At 40.5% G+C, this 14,797-nt stretch overlaps 3 protein-coding genes across 4 annotated transcripts; all 3 read right to left on the bottom strand.

The window, feature by feature from the left end:
• Positions 1-635: 635 nt before the first annotated feature.
• On the bottom strand, positions 636-4,764 carry LOC105221362 (transitional endoplasmic reticulum ATPase TER94). 2 transcript variants are annotated; one of them, XM_011198275.3, is made up of 7 exons: positions 4,587-4,764; positions 3,475-3,577; positions 2,896-3,342; positions 1,837-2,827; positions 1,174-1,766; positions 952-1,106; positions 636-865 (listed from the first exon to the last, which is right to left on the bottom strand). In XM_011198275.3, exons 1-7 carry the CDS (start codon positions 4,601-4,603, stop codon positions 772-774), a joined length of 2,400 nt encoding a protein of 799 aa, XP_011196577.1. In that variant the 5' UTR covers positions 4,604-4,764; the 3' UTR covers positions 636-771. The 2 variants fall into 2 exon arrangements, with proteins under 2 accessions (XP_011196577.1, XP_028902134.1); XM_029046301.2 differs by lacking the exon at positions 4,587-4,764 and adding an exon at positions 3,682-4,126.
• A 1,074-nt stretch (positions 4,765-5,838) lies between these two features.
• On the bottom strand, positions 5,839-7,434 carry LOC105221504 (uncharacterized). The gene has a single exon (XM_011198533.2). The coding sequence runs from the start codon at positions 7,432-7,434 to the stop codon at positions 5,839-5,841; it is 1,596 nt and encodes a 531-aa protein (XP_011196835.2).
• A 1,006-nt stretch (positions 7,435-8,440) lies between these two features.
• Positions 8,441-10,529, bottom strand: LOC105221503 (uncharacterized). Its single transcript, XM_011198532.2, has one exon. The coding sequence runs from the start codon at positions 10,274-10,276 to the stop codon at positions 8,441-8,443; it is 1,836 nt and encodes a 611-aa protein (XP_011196834.2). The 5' UTR covers positions 10,277-10,529.
• Between the last annotated feature and the right edge of the window lie 4,268 nt (positions 10,530-14,797).

Genomic DNA, 14,797 nt, shown 5'->3' with positions numbered 1-14,797 from the left:
TCTTATGCGGATTTTAGCAAATGAGTGGGAAATCGTTAAATCAGTTGGAACCCAATTATCCGGCAAGCCGAACAGACGAAGTGGGTAGTATTCTCTCCTACGTAACCATCATCATCCATAAAATCCTTATCCGTCTGAGGAAGCAAGAACCATTCAACGATAATAATCATCATCATATGGCCATTGATACCGACACCCCTAAGTGCTGCTCAATAAATTATCGATGCTTGCTTTTTAGTGTTTTCTATCTAGCTGATCTGCGGAACCATCTACAGCTAATTACCATTATATATTTCCAGTCATCGAATCAAAACACCAGCGAACTGTTGTGTGTCCACTAAACTTTATTATTTGGATTTTATATTTTTAAAAATTTATGTTTTCTTTACGTTATGTTAAAATGATTCAAGAGTGCGCTCGATTTGCTTCGTGAGTATGCATGTATGGTTCACACCTAGGTGCGTGTGTGTGTGTGTGTATATATAGAATATGTATTTACTGATGTGGCGATTTCGCATGCTCATTTACGTCACGCGATGGCTCAAACTCTGCATTCTCCAACTCATTTTCAATACTATCGATTTACGTTTTCGCAATCGCAACGCTTTGGAGGCGGTGATACGGTAGATAACATCTTACATAGTCTCATTTTCTTTATTTTATTATATTATTGGTTTTATTCAAATTAGAAATGGTTGTTTGTCTTGTTCAAGCATACTTCAATTTGACAAATGGGTTTGTTTAATATTCATTGATTTTAAAACTAAAAATCTAACTGTAAAGATCGTCATCACCATTGTCGCCTGGCGGATTCGCTGGTACATTCGGTCCAGAACCTTGTGAAGTGCTGCTGGCACCCGGGAATCTGTTCAATTTTTATGAAACGGGAGAAAGAAGAAAGAAATTAATTAACCAATTCTCCTGCAGAGGCAATTTCGGCTGATAGATTACCTGAAGTTCTGTCCAAAGCCGCGCGATTGCTGCAAAGTCTGTGCAAACATTTCGTATTTCCGAATATCGTTGTCTGACACCGAACGCCTTGCGAACTTCATCGCTTCTTCGAAGTGTGCACGTGTGATCTCCGGTACTGGATCATCTTCGTCCATCTAAATATTGTGACAATCTTGTGTGAGCAATTCAATTCAATAAATTTCTGCTTTATTCAGCTCTTACCTCCATGGTTTGCTTTTCTGCGCGCTCCTTTTCCCGACGCACTTCGGCTTCGATTGCTTGCCGAATTGCCAATTTACAGGCACGCTGACAGATTTCGGTCAAATCAGCACCTGAGAATCCTTGTGTCACCTTGGCAATGTATGTAAGATCGACATCCTTAGCCAGTGGCGACTTGCGAAGGTTTGCCTTAAGAATAGCTTCACGCGACTTGTCATCGGGAAGTGGAATATAGATCAGTTGATCCAAGCGCCCAGGACGCAAAATGGCTGGATCGATAATGTCGGGACGATTGGTTGCACCAATAATGAATACGTTCTTCTTAGCACCCATGCCATCCATCTCGGTAAGAATTTGGTTAATAACACGATCAGCGGCACCGCCAGCATCACCCACATTGCCACCACGTGCCTTGGCAATCGAGTCCAATTCATCGAAGAACAACACACAAGGTGCGGCCGAACGTGCTTTATCGAAGATGTCGCGTACATTTGCTTCGGACTCACCAAACCACATAGTAAGCAATTCGGGTCCCTTGACCGAAATAAAGTTAGCCTGGCACTCATTAGCAATAGCCTTAGCAAGTAGAGTTTTACCTAGGTAAATAATACGAATATTAAATGCATTCATAATCAAGGTGGAATAAAAGAGCATTGCGAAACTTACCACAACCAGGTGGCCCGTAGAACAGTACACCACGACTGGGCTGCATGCCGAATTTCAAGAATTTGTCTGGATGCTCGACTGGATATTGCACCAATTCTTGCAACTCCTTCTTCACACTCTCCAAACCACCAATATCCGACCAAGTAGTATTGGGCACCTCCACCACAGTTTCGCGCAAAGCCGATGGACTCGATTTGGTCATAGCATAACGGAAATTCTCCATAGTCACGGCCAAGGAGGCCAATACTTCGGCATCAATTTTATCGTCTTCCAAATCGATGAGATCCATCTTTTCACGAATTTGTTGCAAAGCAGCCTCGGAACAAAGCGAAGCCAAATCAGCACCCACATGACCGTGAGTTTCTGCAGCAATTTGCTCCAAGTCAACGTCTTCATGCAATTTCATGTTTTTAGTGTGAATACGCAAAACTTCCAACCGACCGGTGGCATCCGGAATGCCAATGTCAATTTCACGATCGAAACGTCCGAAGCGACGCAGCGCAGGGTCAATTGAATTTGGCCTGTTGGTGGCGGCCATCACAATCAGATGTGAACTCTTCTTCATACCATCCATAAGAGTGAGCAACTGCGACACAATACGACGTTCCACTTCACCATGTGTCTTATCACGCTTAGGAGCAATTGCGTCGATTTCGTCAATGAAAATAATAGCAGGCGAATTCTTTTCAGCTTCTTCGAAAGCTTTACGCAAATTCGACTCTGATTCACCGGCAAGTTTAGACATGATTTCCGGACCGTTTATAAGGAAGAAGAATGCACCCGTCTCATTAGCCACAGCGCGTGCAATCAACGTTTTACCAGTACCGGGTGGACCGTACATGAGAATGCCACGAGGTGGTTTCACACCGATAGCCTTGAAAAGCGAAGGATGACGAAGTGGCAGCTCCACCATTTCCTTGATTTGGGCCAGTTGTTTGCGACAACCGCCAATATCGTCATAGCCCACAGCGTTGAGTGATTCCTCTTCTTCCTACGAATTAAAAAAGGAAAAGTTTTATCAATCGAATTCTAAAAACAATAAGTTTCGTGAGACTCTACCTCGCGTTTAATTGGATCGCCATCGCAGAAGATTACGGTCTCAGGTGCTACAATACAGTAGGGCTCCGGGTCGGTGAGCACGACTTTAAATTCTATCGGACGCATAGCAGCGCGAACAATGAAGTTATCACCCATGTGGATTGGTCGGTAAGCTTCCAGGAAATATGGTTTCAAGTAGATTTCGAAAAGATTTCCCGTCACACCTTCTGCGGTATCGTCGATAGGCAAAATGCGAACACGTTTGCCGTACTTAACATCGGGACACGATTGGATGGACACCACGTCGGACAAGTGGACACACAGATTGTTGCGCACAACGCGATTCATGCGGATCTTCTCGTTGGGACAGTTTTCATCCGATAACACTATGCAGACGGTCTCCTTGCGGCGCTTTCCTTTCAAAATTACCGTATCACCTCTAAACAATTGCAATTCATCCATTTTTTCCTATGCAATGTGAAGAAAAAACATTAATATTACTAAACTAATATAAAACTAACGAATATTTTGGACAAAACAGGAAACACATTCCCTACGTCACTAACTGAACTTAGCCTGGATAAACATTTATTTTCGTACCTGCGACAATGAAACAACAGAATTATCATCGTTGACGGCTTCCTCAACGATTAAACGGTTTGGGCGGTCCTTACGCTTAAGAATTGCGGTAGCTAAATCATCACTGATGTTGGAGAAGAAAAAATATTCGATTAAATCCAGTAAATGGTATGAGAGAATTGTAAAGGTATGTATTATTTGAATGTAATTATGTAAAATGCATCAGACCGCTTGTCGTTTGAAGATTGAGCGCAAATAGGTCCAGAATTTCCACCCGAAGGATCTTCTTTACCGTCCTTTTTATTTGGCCCCGTCGAATTTGACGAGGGCAAGTATAGCGAACCCTGTGTTTTTTTCAAACTTTGCTCTTGTTCCTGTCGGTACTTGTGTACAAAATTTGTTAAGTCTTGATCGGCGTCCATCAAATCATCATCGCAAACATCGTCATCAGCATCGGCACTCCAATGAAACGGTACATGTCGGCGTCCACTATTACCTCCACTTCCAGAATTACCACTTCCACTAGCCATTGTTCAAGTTATATTATCGTTTCAGTTGGAATTCTTTTGTTTTCACAGTGGAGCAGATAATTTTCTTTGTTTAAAAGTATTTCAAAATTCGCTTCAAAGCGATGCCTTCAAATTTTAGGTAAAACTTTTGAAAACCGAATGATTTTGATAGATTTCTCAATACAATTTGAAATTTGTAAAACAGGGTGGATTTATTAAGCATATTGACATTTAGCAAGCGTACAGTGGATGGCTTTACTCTTCGACATGGGTAATTACAGGCAGAGCAAATGGCGTATTAGAGGCCGAGTTGATGCGGCAAGCAGGTCATTTGCAGCACTGTCGTGGTGCATATTGTTGTTTGGAGGTTATTTTTCCAAAGGCACCTGGCAAATGTTGCATTTCAAAATGGCAATAAATAGCACGAAAACTATGCATTTTGACCATTTTTAACCGATTTAATGGGTCATTTCATTAAATTAAAATATATTTCGTCGGCAATGACAACGCGAAATTGAAGCTAGCAGTGGATTCGCAGTCGCAGTCTCTGCAGCAGCAACTCATTGTGACAAAACACAAAGTCGGCTTTTTGGAATCAATGAAAATTATGTGCTGTACACTCACCCTTTAGAATCGGCCATATTGGTTGTTAACACTTTATGCTTAATTCACTAAATATATGGAAAACTTTAAATATTATTTATACCAAAATCACTTAAACACGGAGGAAAACTTTTCACTTTGCAACGAAGGCGGCAGACAGCGAACGCAAACGATTCTTTTTCCTGAGTGTGTCGAAGGTTCGTTGACGGGAGTCGACGTCTAGGCAGCGCAGCGACGATTCGCAGACATTTGCAGAGTTCTACTTTTAGGCAGTAAGACTTTTAAAGAACGAAACGATTTGTTACAGATATATGTATTTCCTTTATCATTTGTTATTAAAGTTATATTTCCCAGCATAACGCAATATACTTTAATTAGAAAGAGTAAACTAAAAGGTAGGTTGTTTATTTAAAAGAATTCAAGTCAATTATTTTGAATTGTTTAGGTTATATTTATTATAAACTTGCTGCTATCTAAATACAACACTGAAGCAAATGTTCGCTGACTCATGAACAGTGCTGCCCATTCGAAAAGACACGTCAGATCAAGATTCTTGCATTAGTTTGCACTTTTCCTTGGGGTGGTTTTACGTCCTCATATAAAAGTAACAGCTTTCATTACCCTGCTAATTTATTAGTCAAATCTTTTCAGAAACATATAAATAGATCGACATGAATGTGAAAATGTGCATATAACTTAAAACTTTCGGACTGCTTATAGGGCCATCTGTTGTTAAATTTTTGGTTTAGATCTGTGCTAAACACATAAATCCCTAAAGTGCTGCCATAAATTGGCAGTTAGGAGGAATCCGGAAGCTTTCTTTATTTATTATTAAAATGTTTTATATTCATATCACTGAAATTTGAAGAATCTATCTGGCAACCTGGGTCAAAGGATACGGACAAATCCAAGGAGTAGAACAACTGTTGATTAACGGATATATTTGCAATACAAGTAAATTTTTTTGATAACACTCAATTCAATATAATCTTAGTAAAGTGACGTTAATGTCATATATAATGACATAGTAAAGCGGTTTGTAATATCGTAGTTTATACACTTGACTTCCGTTTTGAATTGTTGGACCAGTGATACCAGATCAACTCCCCTGCGAAAATCATGATACTGCAACCAAATCCCAATGTCAATAGAAACCAGGGCATTTGCAAATCGCCAATTTTCATATCGCGGAAAGGCACATCATTGCTCAAATGCTTTAATGAAACTCTATGTGCCCGCCGTAAATCCTGGAAGGTTTTCACCAGCCATTGCTTCAACAAACCATAGCACGGACTATTAAATGATTCATGGGCTCCTTGTAAGCTGAATTCTCACCGATGGGTATGCTACCCATTAGTACTGACCAGAATTTCAGCGTTGGCGCCAAACAGAATACCTTCCGTGCAAAAAACTCCTGACGCATTTCAAAAATAGGCCAACGAATCTCGGGCACAGTGTATCCATAAGCGGTGTCCATAGATTCTCGTTTCTCCTGAAATATTTTCGTCTCTCGAAGTACGTAAACGCCATCAAACTTGCGCTCAAACTCATCACCGAGAACGATTTTGATCTTTCTTGCTTCTTGAGCATCAAACATTAGACGTTGGCCGCTTCGATGCAAATCTTCAAAGGTAATAATTTCCGACGACAGCGGAGGACTAATGAGCAGACTATTGAGAAATGTGGGATACATGCTATTGATGAAAAATCCTAGTACCAGGAGGCAGCAGTATACGATGTTCAGCGATAGCAAAGGCGCTTCCATCGGAATGGGGAACGATTGCCCCAAAAAGCCTCGCAAATTTTTGTCATTTAATAGTAAATACTGAAGTTGCCGTCCATTCTTCCGAAACGTCCATTCTTCAAGCGCATCTACCACGCCGAATACAATGTAAAGTAGAACCAGTAGGAGAATAGTTTCCACTGTGACAATAATGGTGAAGATTTCAGCGATGGGTATCGGCTGTGGGCAAGGTAACATAAGCAACCATCTGCCGTACTCCGCGGGATAAGACATGAAAGGCATCTCGCCACTGATGCTGGTCGTCGGCATGAAGACAGTGCCACCGAAGTCCAACTGACCCGAAAACACCAACTCTTGCAAAGTGGCCATGTGTATGAACTCGCCGGCAGCTACCGGTTGTGCAAACTGTAGCGTCGCATTGTGTTTTTGGGCAAATGAGGATATCAAATAGCCAATGTAGCCGCTTAAGTACTGCTTGCCCTCGTCATCGTTATAAAGCACCGTTCGTGGTAAGAGCTGATCGGGTAATGTGGTAACTGTTTTCCTCTGCAAATTGACGTAATGTGGCGGAAAAGCGCGATGCGAAGAGTTGAAATGCTCCAGTCTCACACTACCGTTAGGATATGGATAGTAACGATAGTAAGAGTTCGTAGAAGTATTTCCCTCGAAGGCAATAACCACATTTGTTATATAATTTTGATTGAAGAATCGGATCAGTGGATTTAGCATAATGGTCGGTTGCTCTGTGGGCCCTATTAGGAACATCAAGTTCGTTTGCCTCATATGCTGTAAACTATTTGCTAGCGTTGACAAGTCGTTAGGATGTAGATCTCCTTGCAGACAGATGACGATGAGCATGCGACTATTGAACCTGCCCTTCAAGTAAACTGGCGCACTGCTCAGCGAGAGCAAGAGCACAGGGCGCGCATTATTCTTGTTTAGTCGGTTGATGGTTAAACATTCCTTGGGGCTATCGTTATAGATGGTTAATGTGTCGTACACCTCTTCATCGTAAAAGTCAGTTAGAAAACCTCGGTCGTTTTCTTCAGCTGTAAATGAAGTAATGTCTATCGCGGCAGCCAACAGTGACGACCCTAAAAGTGTTACAAGCCAAATAAACAACATGCTCGTCCAAAGTTGAGCTCTCAACTAAGAGCTGCTTCCAATTCAAAGGACAAAGTTATAAAGCTACTAACTCGATGTATTCCGTTTTTCTGCGTAACAAATTTAATCAGAGATAAGAATCTTCAGCTCAAGAGGTTTGCCAGTTTAGGTGAACAATGTTATTTTTTTAATTATGTGCATACATACAGTGGCGGGAAAATACTAGAAGCCAGGATTATGTTAAGCACACCGAAGAACTAGCAATTGTTCATTACGTAAATTGTGATAACGGTAGTATTGTCGAAATAAAATCAAAAATTGATGCCATTGTATTTCCCATCGGTGTATTTGTATATATCAATGCTTATAATGAGAGTGTGGCCATAAATATAAAATTAAACAAACCCGCGCGTGTCACGCTATTAGCGCATTTGTGATTTTCTTTAGAGATAATGCGCCCCCAGCTGCGCTTCAATTAAACGAAGTCTCATTTTAATAAGTTTCCATACAAATCAGTGCACTCCTACAGGAAGTTCTGCTCCATATTAGTTCTAGTAATTGAAATAGTGAAAGGGAGGAATGAGGCGTTACAATCACAACTTAGTCCTATGTTACCCCAATGGGTTTCCGCTCAAAATTGGATATTATTGAGGCACCTGACGAATCGTACTAGTGCTCACGAATGAAATCGCTCGAATCAAGATATGAGTAGAAAATAATAATATGCCATATTGCGAGTAAAAGACAAGTCCTGGCTCATTACATGTAAATAAACGATGATCTTAAAAAGTAAACCCAAAGCAGTTACATTCTTCTGGCACTTTTAACTCAACTAGTCAGCAGGTTTTATACTCTAGAAAGTTATAATTATATTACAATCAGCTCTACAGCTTTCTAAAACATCGGTGAAAACAATGAGGTGAATTCATCTTCCAATAACTTCCCCTTCTCTCCATGTCATTTTTTAATTAAAACTTTTGTAACCTTTTATTGGTTTCTGCGAATTTTAATTATTTTTATATTACAATTATCTCTTAAATTTGTAGATAAGTACTTCGAATACAAATACTATGATACTAAGACTATAACTCACACCAAACATCCAAGCCATCCAGTAAAAGTCGCTGGGAATCAGTATGTTTTGTTGCCGTGAGCCATCCACGTTGTACTCCAAGTTAATGGAACCGATTGCGACCATGTCGTAATAGGTCATAACTTGCCAATAGTATATAAGTCCCGCTTCATTTACCGACATAATAAATCGATTTAGCGCAGATTTGTAAATCGAGTTCTCCTGAATGGGAATAGCCAACACAAGCGTATCGTCCAATACAATATCGGTGGCGAGGCGAAAGAGTTTCCGACGTCTAAGCGATTGCTTCAATTGGATGATGGGCCACAATGAGGTGGTGACAGTATAAGCGTAGGTTGTATTTAGTGACAAGCGATACGCGAGAAACTTTGGCCAAGACGATATAACCTCAAATCCGGCTTTGTAATGCGACCAGGCATCCTCTCCATGAACTTCTTTGAAAACAGGGACCTCTTTTTCGTTAATAAGACAACGAGTGTCCGACTTTATGAGATCATCCAAGCTGTTAATACGCGGTTTAGTAGGCGGTTGGGTAAGAAAAGTCTTCAAATACACCGAAAACAGGCAACTGGTTATGAGTCCAATAAGGAATATTGTGAAATATATGACACTCATACGCCAATTATTGTACGGGTACATGGGAAATGGCTGACCTAAAATGCCACGAAATGTTTGCCCATGACTGTAGAATGTGGTCCAGAATTTTCTCTCCGAACTGTGAGGTCGAATTTGGAAATATTCAAAGGCATTTAAGAAAAAACTCACTAGAATACCAATTAGAATGATGAACATGAACAGCTCGGATTGAAAGATATACAAGAGCATTTCGTTCACTTCTAGCTCGCGCTCCACTGGCAGCATCATCAGCCACTTGGCGAATTCGAAGGGATATGTGAATTCGGAGGTAACTGCGAAGAATTTGTAAGAACCTAAACTTGTTGCAAAGTCGATGACTCCCGTCCGTGTGCTGTTCAGCTGCTCTCTTTGATATATATTTTCGTTGATGTTAATGGGATATGGAAAACGCAAGGACCCATTAATGTGTTGTCCAAAAGCCTCCACCAACTTACCAACGTAACCGGACATTTTCAGCTCACCATTAGCGTCTCGAAACAGAAACGATCTCGGCTGATTCTGGTCGGGCAGCGTGTAAATTGGATGGCCGTGGAGTTGGCGAGTTTTGTCAGGGAAATAATTGAAAAGCGCACTGAATTGAAATGCATTGAGTTTGAATGTGGGGAAAGCATCGAAAGTGAACACCACACGAGTACTCATATAATCTCTAAACAGCGCAATGACGTTCAGCATCTGCAGTCTCTGGCAATGGCGGAAGAGTTGTTCGACGACTTCTTCTTGGTGGACCTTACTTGCTGAGACCCCCAGCACCAAAAGGATTATGTGAGAATGACGAATGAGCTGCAATTGCTTGGCCAGCCCACTGAGTACACTGGACGAATCGGCATAACTCTCCACACAAACTATGGCGAGCAAATTGTGGTTGAAGAGCATTTTCAATTCCCTTTCATATTGAGTGGTGGATAGTAGTTGCAACATCGGGGTATTCATTTTCGCCCAAAAATCGTTGACGGATAAGTTTTCGGCACAGTTTTCAAATAATACTGTTTGATAACGATGTTTATCCTTTAGCTCCAAAAGAAGATCGACTAGCATTTCATTGCGGACGTTTCCCCACTCTTGTTGTACTGCTAATACGAGGGGCCCCGAAAGTAAGTGCAAAAACATCAGAGTTGGTACACTTTTTGAAATCATTTTGATTTTTATCAACAGCGCTTTTTAGAACTGTAGTTCTGGAGCTTTATTAGACTACTAACTGTTGTCGCGTGCTTCGCGAGTAAAACATGTTCACACTTTTATAATCTCGAAAATTACATTTCTGATAATTTTGTTATATCCCACAATGATAGAGATGACAAAGCTTCCAGACGGTTCTTTTATGTGCTCAGTGTAATGAGTATAAATTTATGTAATAACAGTAATATTTGCATTGCCACGTGCTTAATCGTATCCCAATTAAACGGTATATTTACGAAGTATGGAGGAGGCCTACCGGAAAAATTAGCTCCACTTGCTTCTGTATATTTAGGCAAATTAGTAGCAAGTATGGCCAATATGCAAATTACTATGAAACATAATATGCAGTTCAAGCAAACAATGACAAATGTCTGCTTGAGCTCGTCATCAAATTATAGCTCCAAAATACTACATTTGTGTGAATAATATTGTAAGAAATATATAATAAATATATAATACCGCTATTTATAATGACATATTTACCTTGATGCGGCTTCGTTGCTTTCGGTTAAGGATTGAAAGGGAAAGGAAAGGAAATCTGAATTCCTCTGATCGATTATGGGATGTATATTACATCCTAATTAATTGAGTTTTCAGAGACCAGTGGTACTTAACTTTGAATTCCCTCACTTAACCTTTTTCTTTGGTAATATCAAAAAGTACATCAAAGCTTATGACAGGGTTTGCTAAAGTACAAAACATTTGATCTTTCATTTCAAGACGCCCATTCTAGTTTATATCCGGAAATGTTATGTACGAGTATCTGGCCAATAAAAAACATTCGTTAATTCATATAAAACTATGCATTCGCCTATGATTCACTTGTCGCTCTACTTTTACTTCCTCTTTGACCTTTTAAATTTTATGAAAAACAAAAACAAATCAACAAATACATACGAGTATACTCAAACCGATATGTGATTATCTGACGCATCACATACTTAGGTCTAGCAGAAAGAAGGTCGCGTGCCGCGTCATTGAGATTGCATCTAATTTAAAACCTCATAATCGAACGGCAAATGAGACAAGAAAAACCGATAAAACCGAAAAACCGAAAAACTAAAAATCAAAAATATGTGTATAAATGCGGGTATTAATGTAGATGGACAAAGAAATATGCAAATTTCCAACGCTCGACAATTTCGTATTTGATTACGAACCACATATTTTGTGTTAAATAATCTCGGTGTTAGTGGGTGACGGTGCACAGCGTTGAAATCTTCGGGCAAATATGAAGTGTGCAATAAACAGCCAAATGCAAATTTATTGGAAACATTGGGAAATCTAAAATTAGCCAAATTGTTTCGATATTCGAATGGCCCGGTGTTGCTCTGCCGTTTGAATGTTAGAGAGATGTCTTCAGGCACTCCAAACAAACGACAATTGACACCTTACATGACCATTTGACAAGTTTGTTTTTGCTGTTTTAATTATTTTTATTAAGATGAATTTGCTGGGAGGAATGTTGATCACGCTTTTACTGATTAAAATATATACGAATTGCTATAGCCAAGTCACAAATTAAGCTACCAAACATGGTGAAGAGAATATTAATAAAGAGTGGTATTTGTGATTTGAAAATTGTTGAATAGTGGGCGTGGTCGTCTGTCGATTTTTTTAATTATACAATCTCACAAATTACTTAAGTTATATAGACCAAACTTTTCAAGATAACAAATATAGGAATCTCAGTGCATTGGCTGACTGACTACCTGCTTCCTCGCTTGACCCCAAAATAATGGTTACTTTGAGAGATTGGCTATTCGATTTATTTTTTGATATGTGGGAAATTTCAATTATTTATTGTTGAAATAATAATTTTCAAGCGCTTCATATTGATCTTTCTTTTTGATCTTTCTAGTCTTCCTCACCCCTCTCAAATTTGAAAAATCAAACACTTGAAAAATTGCCTATAGATTTTTCAAGTGTTTTCGGTTTTCGTTACAATTATCTTCAAAACCTAAATTTGTGGTTTCCTTTGTGTTTTTCTACGCTTAGGAAAGTCGTTTTGTGGCACTCGCAGTAAGTGGGGCAGTGAGGAATCATATTGTGTATTTGGCTAATTCATTGTAAACACTGTAATTACATCGCATATTGGCCAATAATATTTACTGTTATATATGTGAGTGTGAGTGTGCGTGTGTGTGATTTTTGATTTGATTAACAGATTATGCTGCAGTCGCCAGAAACAAATGTTATTTGTCTCAAGTGTCGTTGTTGTTGTTGTTGCTGCAACTCACACTCGAAAGTTAATTAGATGTTATGCAATTCGGTTGACCGCAACACAATCCAGCAAATACTACATTCCAATCCACTTGCCGCGACTCTTATGTGAGTTAGTGAAATGAACGACGAATGTGCGACCGTGGAGAGATGTTACGGAAACCCACAAAGAGATATGAATACGAATGCAATGTAACATATCGTACACACCAAAGCGCACATGTGAGAATTATGAACTCACTTGGCTTACATATACCGACATATGTATTTCTTATTCATGTTTATGAGCGGAGCATATGGTCACGTGAACAGCTGAAGATGAGCAGCATCTACCAAACTCAGCAGTGAAGCATCATTTGAAGTCCAGCTAGTCAGGAAACATCTCTCTTCTTCACTTATAGCCCGATTTTTTAATGGCTTTGTTTGGTCATTGGATTCGCTCCGAAATTATATCTATATTCTTTACATTTCTTTTGGAGCTGGTTCATTTCGGTTCGAAATTAACGGAAAAAGTGCTAGCCATCCAAGAGTACTGATTTGTATCCCACAATATAGGGACCACCCTAATATTGAATTTTTTCGTCTTTAGAGTGGCTAAGTGAGTGGCATCAAATGAGGCACGTTCATCGGGATTCACAACAACGGCAATAACCTGAACAATAGCTCAAGCAATTTGTAGCAAAGAGTTGGCTAACACGCGCTTTCAATTCGTAATTTGTGGCTGCCACAGAATTACTTTAGCCATTCACCTGCTTAAGCCATTAATAACAACAACAACAATAACAAGCTCTGTTCTACACACAGAAGTCATAAAATCTCCAGCATCATTCGCGCCGAACAGAACTCCGAGTCGTTAGAGTGGGCGCCGGTTGTGTAATAGACCCGACTTGAGCGGGTCACACGCTAACGCTTGGCACATTGTGTGCCGCTATTCCGGTTCATCCGCTAATCGTCGACTTGCGTCGCATCGAATTGGAATGCCCGCACTCGTGGACTGTAACCGTAGCTTCCTTTCGCTTTGCCAGATGGACAGACTGTGGCTTGGCCTTGAGCGGCCAGATGATGCACATTTGCGCGTTTACTTTGAGCACCAGCTCACACTTAAGTGATGGAAGCTCTGTTTTGCAAAGCGTAGCTACTTGTGGTTGAGCGTTTTCTGAAATTGTTCCGCTCGTCGTCGTGAACGCTGACAATGCAACGCCATTGACGAGGTAACAGTTACGTTGTGTGCCGTTATGCTCTTATTTTTTGTAGACTTGAGCAAATTTAAAACGATTATGATTGACAAGCGTTCACTTATTGATTGGGTAAGGCGCCGCAAGTCATGGAATCACACTGATTATTCTGGTATTTCGCATGTTGTACATCGTCATTCACGGGTATCAATTTGTAGCCTCTGGTTTGGACCTCATTCATACCCTAGTGATATTTATATTAGTAAAGATGGACATGCGATGGTGAATATTAAGTTTTTGAACACCCATATTTGCATGCTGTAGAACTTTCAGACTGCAATGGCCGAGATTTGGCAATGTTGAATATCGTGAGGCTATATTCTGGCAGGAGGGAACACTTCTCCAGCCTGCTGAATGGCAGTGAAAGTACAACACCAGGAGATGGCGAACCCGATTCCCCAATCGACGACGATGGAACAGATGTTCCATTGCCCGACCGTGAAGAAATTAAAATAGCAATTACCCGCTTGAAGAACAACAAGGCGGCGGGGGCCGATGGATTGCCGGCCGAGCTATTCAAATACGGCGGCGAAGAGCTGATAAGGTGCATGCATCAGCTTCTTTGCGAAATATGGTCGGAAGAAAGCATGCCCGACGATTGGAATCTCAGTGTACTCTGCCCAATCCACAAAAAGGGAGACCCCACAATCTGCGCCAACTATCGTGGGATAAGCCTCCTTAACATCGCTTATAAGGTTCTATCGAGCATATTGTGTGAAAGACTAAAGCCCACCGTCAACAAACTGATTGGACCTTATCAGTGTGGCTTTAGACCTGGAAAATCAGCAACTGACCAGATATTCACCATGCGCCAAATCTTGGAGAAGACCCGTGAAAAAAGGATCGACACACACCATCTATTTGTCGACTTTAAAGCTGCTTTCGACAGCACGAAAAGGAGCTGCCTTTATGCCGCGATGTCTCAATTTGGTATCTCCGCAAAACTAATACGGCTGTGTAAGTTGACGTTGAGCAACACCAAAAGCTCCGTCAGGATCGGGAAGGACCTCTCCGAGCCGTT

The sequence above is a fragment of the Zeugodacus cucurbitae genome, chromosome 6, assembly GCF_028554725.1.
Source record: "Zeugodacus cucurbitae isolate PBARC_wt_2022May chromosome 6, idZeuCucr1.2, whole genome shotgun sequence".
Lineage (NCBI taxonomy): Eukaryota > Metazoa > Arthropoda > Insecta > Diptera > Tephritidae > Zeugodacus > Zeugodacus cucurbitae.
Note: the sequence above shows the minus strand (reverse complement) of the source record. Positions and strands in the feature narration are given on the sequence as shown.

Coding starts and splice junctions, on each gene's coding strand:
- LOC105221362 (XM_029046301.2), bottom strand. CDS start 3,983: ATGGCTAGTGGAAGTGGTAATTCTGGAAGTGGAGGTAATAGTGGACGC. Junction 3,578..3,681: donor CAATCTTCAAACGACAAGCG/GTCTGATGCATT, acceptor CTCCAACATCAG/TGATGATTTAGCTACCGCAA. Junction 1,767..1,836: donor CTACGGGCCACCTGGTTGTG/GTAAGTTTCGCA, acceptor TTATTTACCTAG/GTAAAACTCTACTTGCTAAG.
- LOC105221504 (XM_011198533.2), bottom strand. CDS start 7,434: ATGTTGTTTATTTGGCTTGTAACACTTTTAGGGTCGTCACTGTTGGCT.
- LOC105221503 (XM_011198532.2), bottom strand. CDS start 10,276: ATGATTTCAAAAAGTGTACCAACTCTGATGTTTTTGCACTTACTTTCG.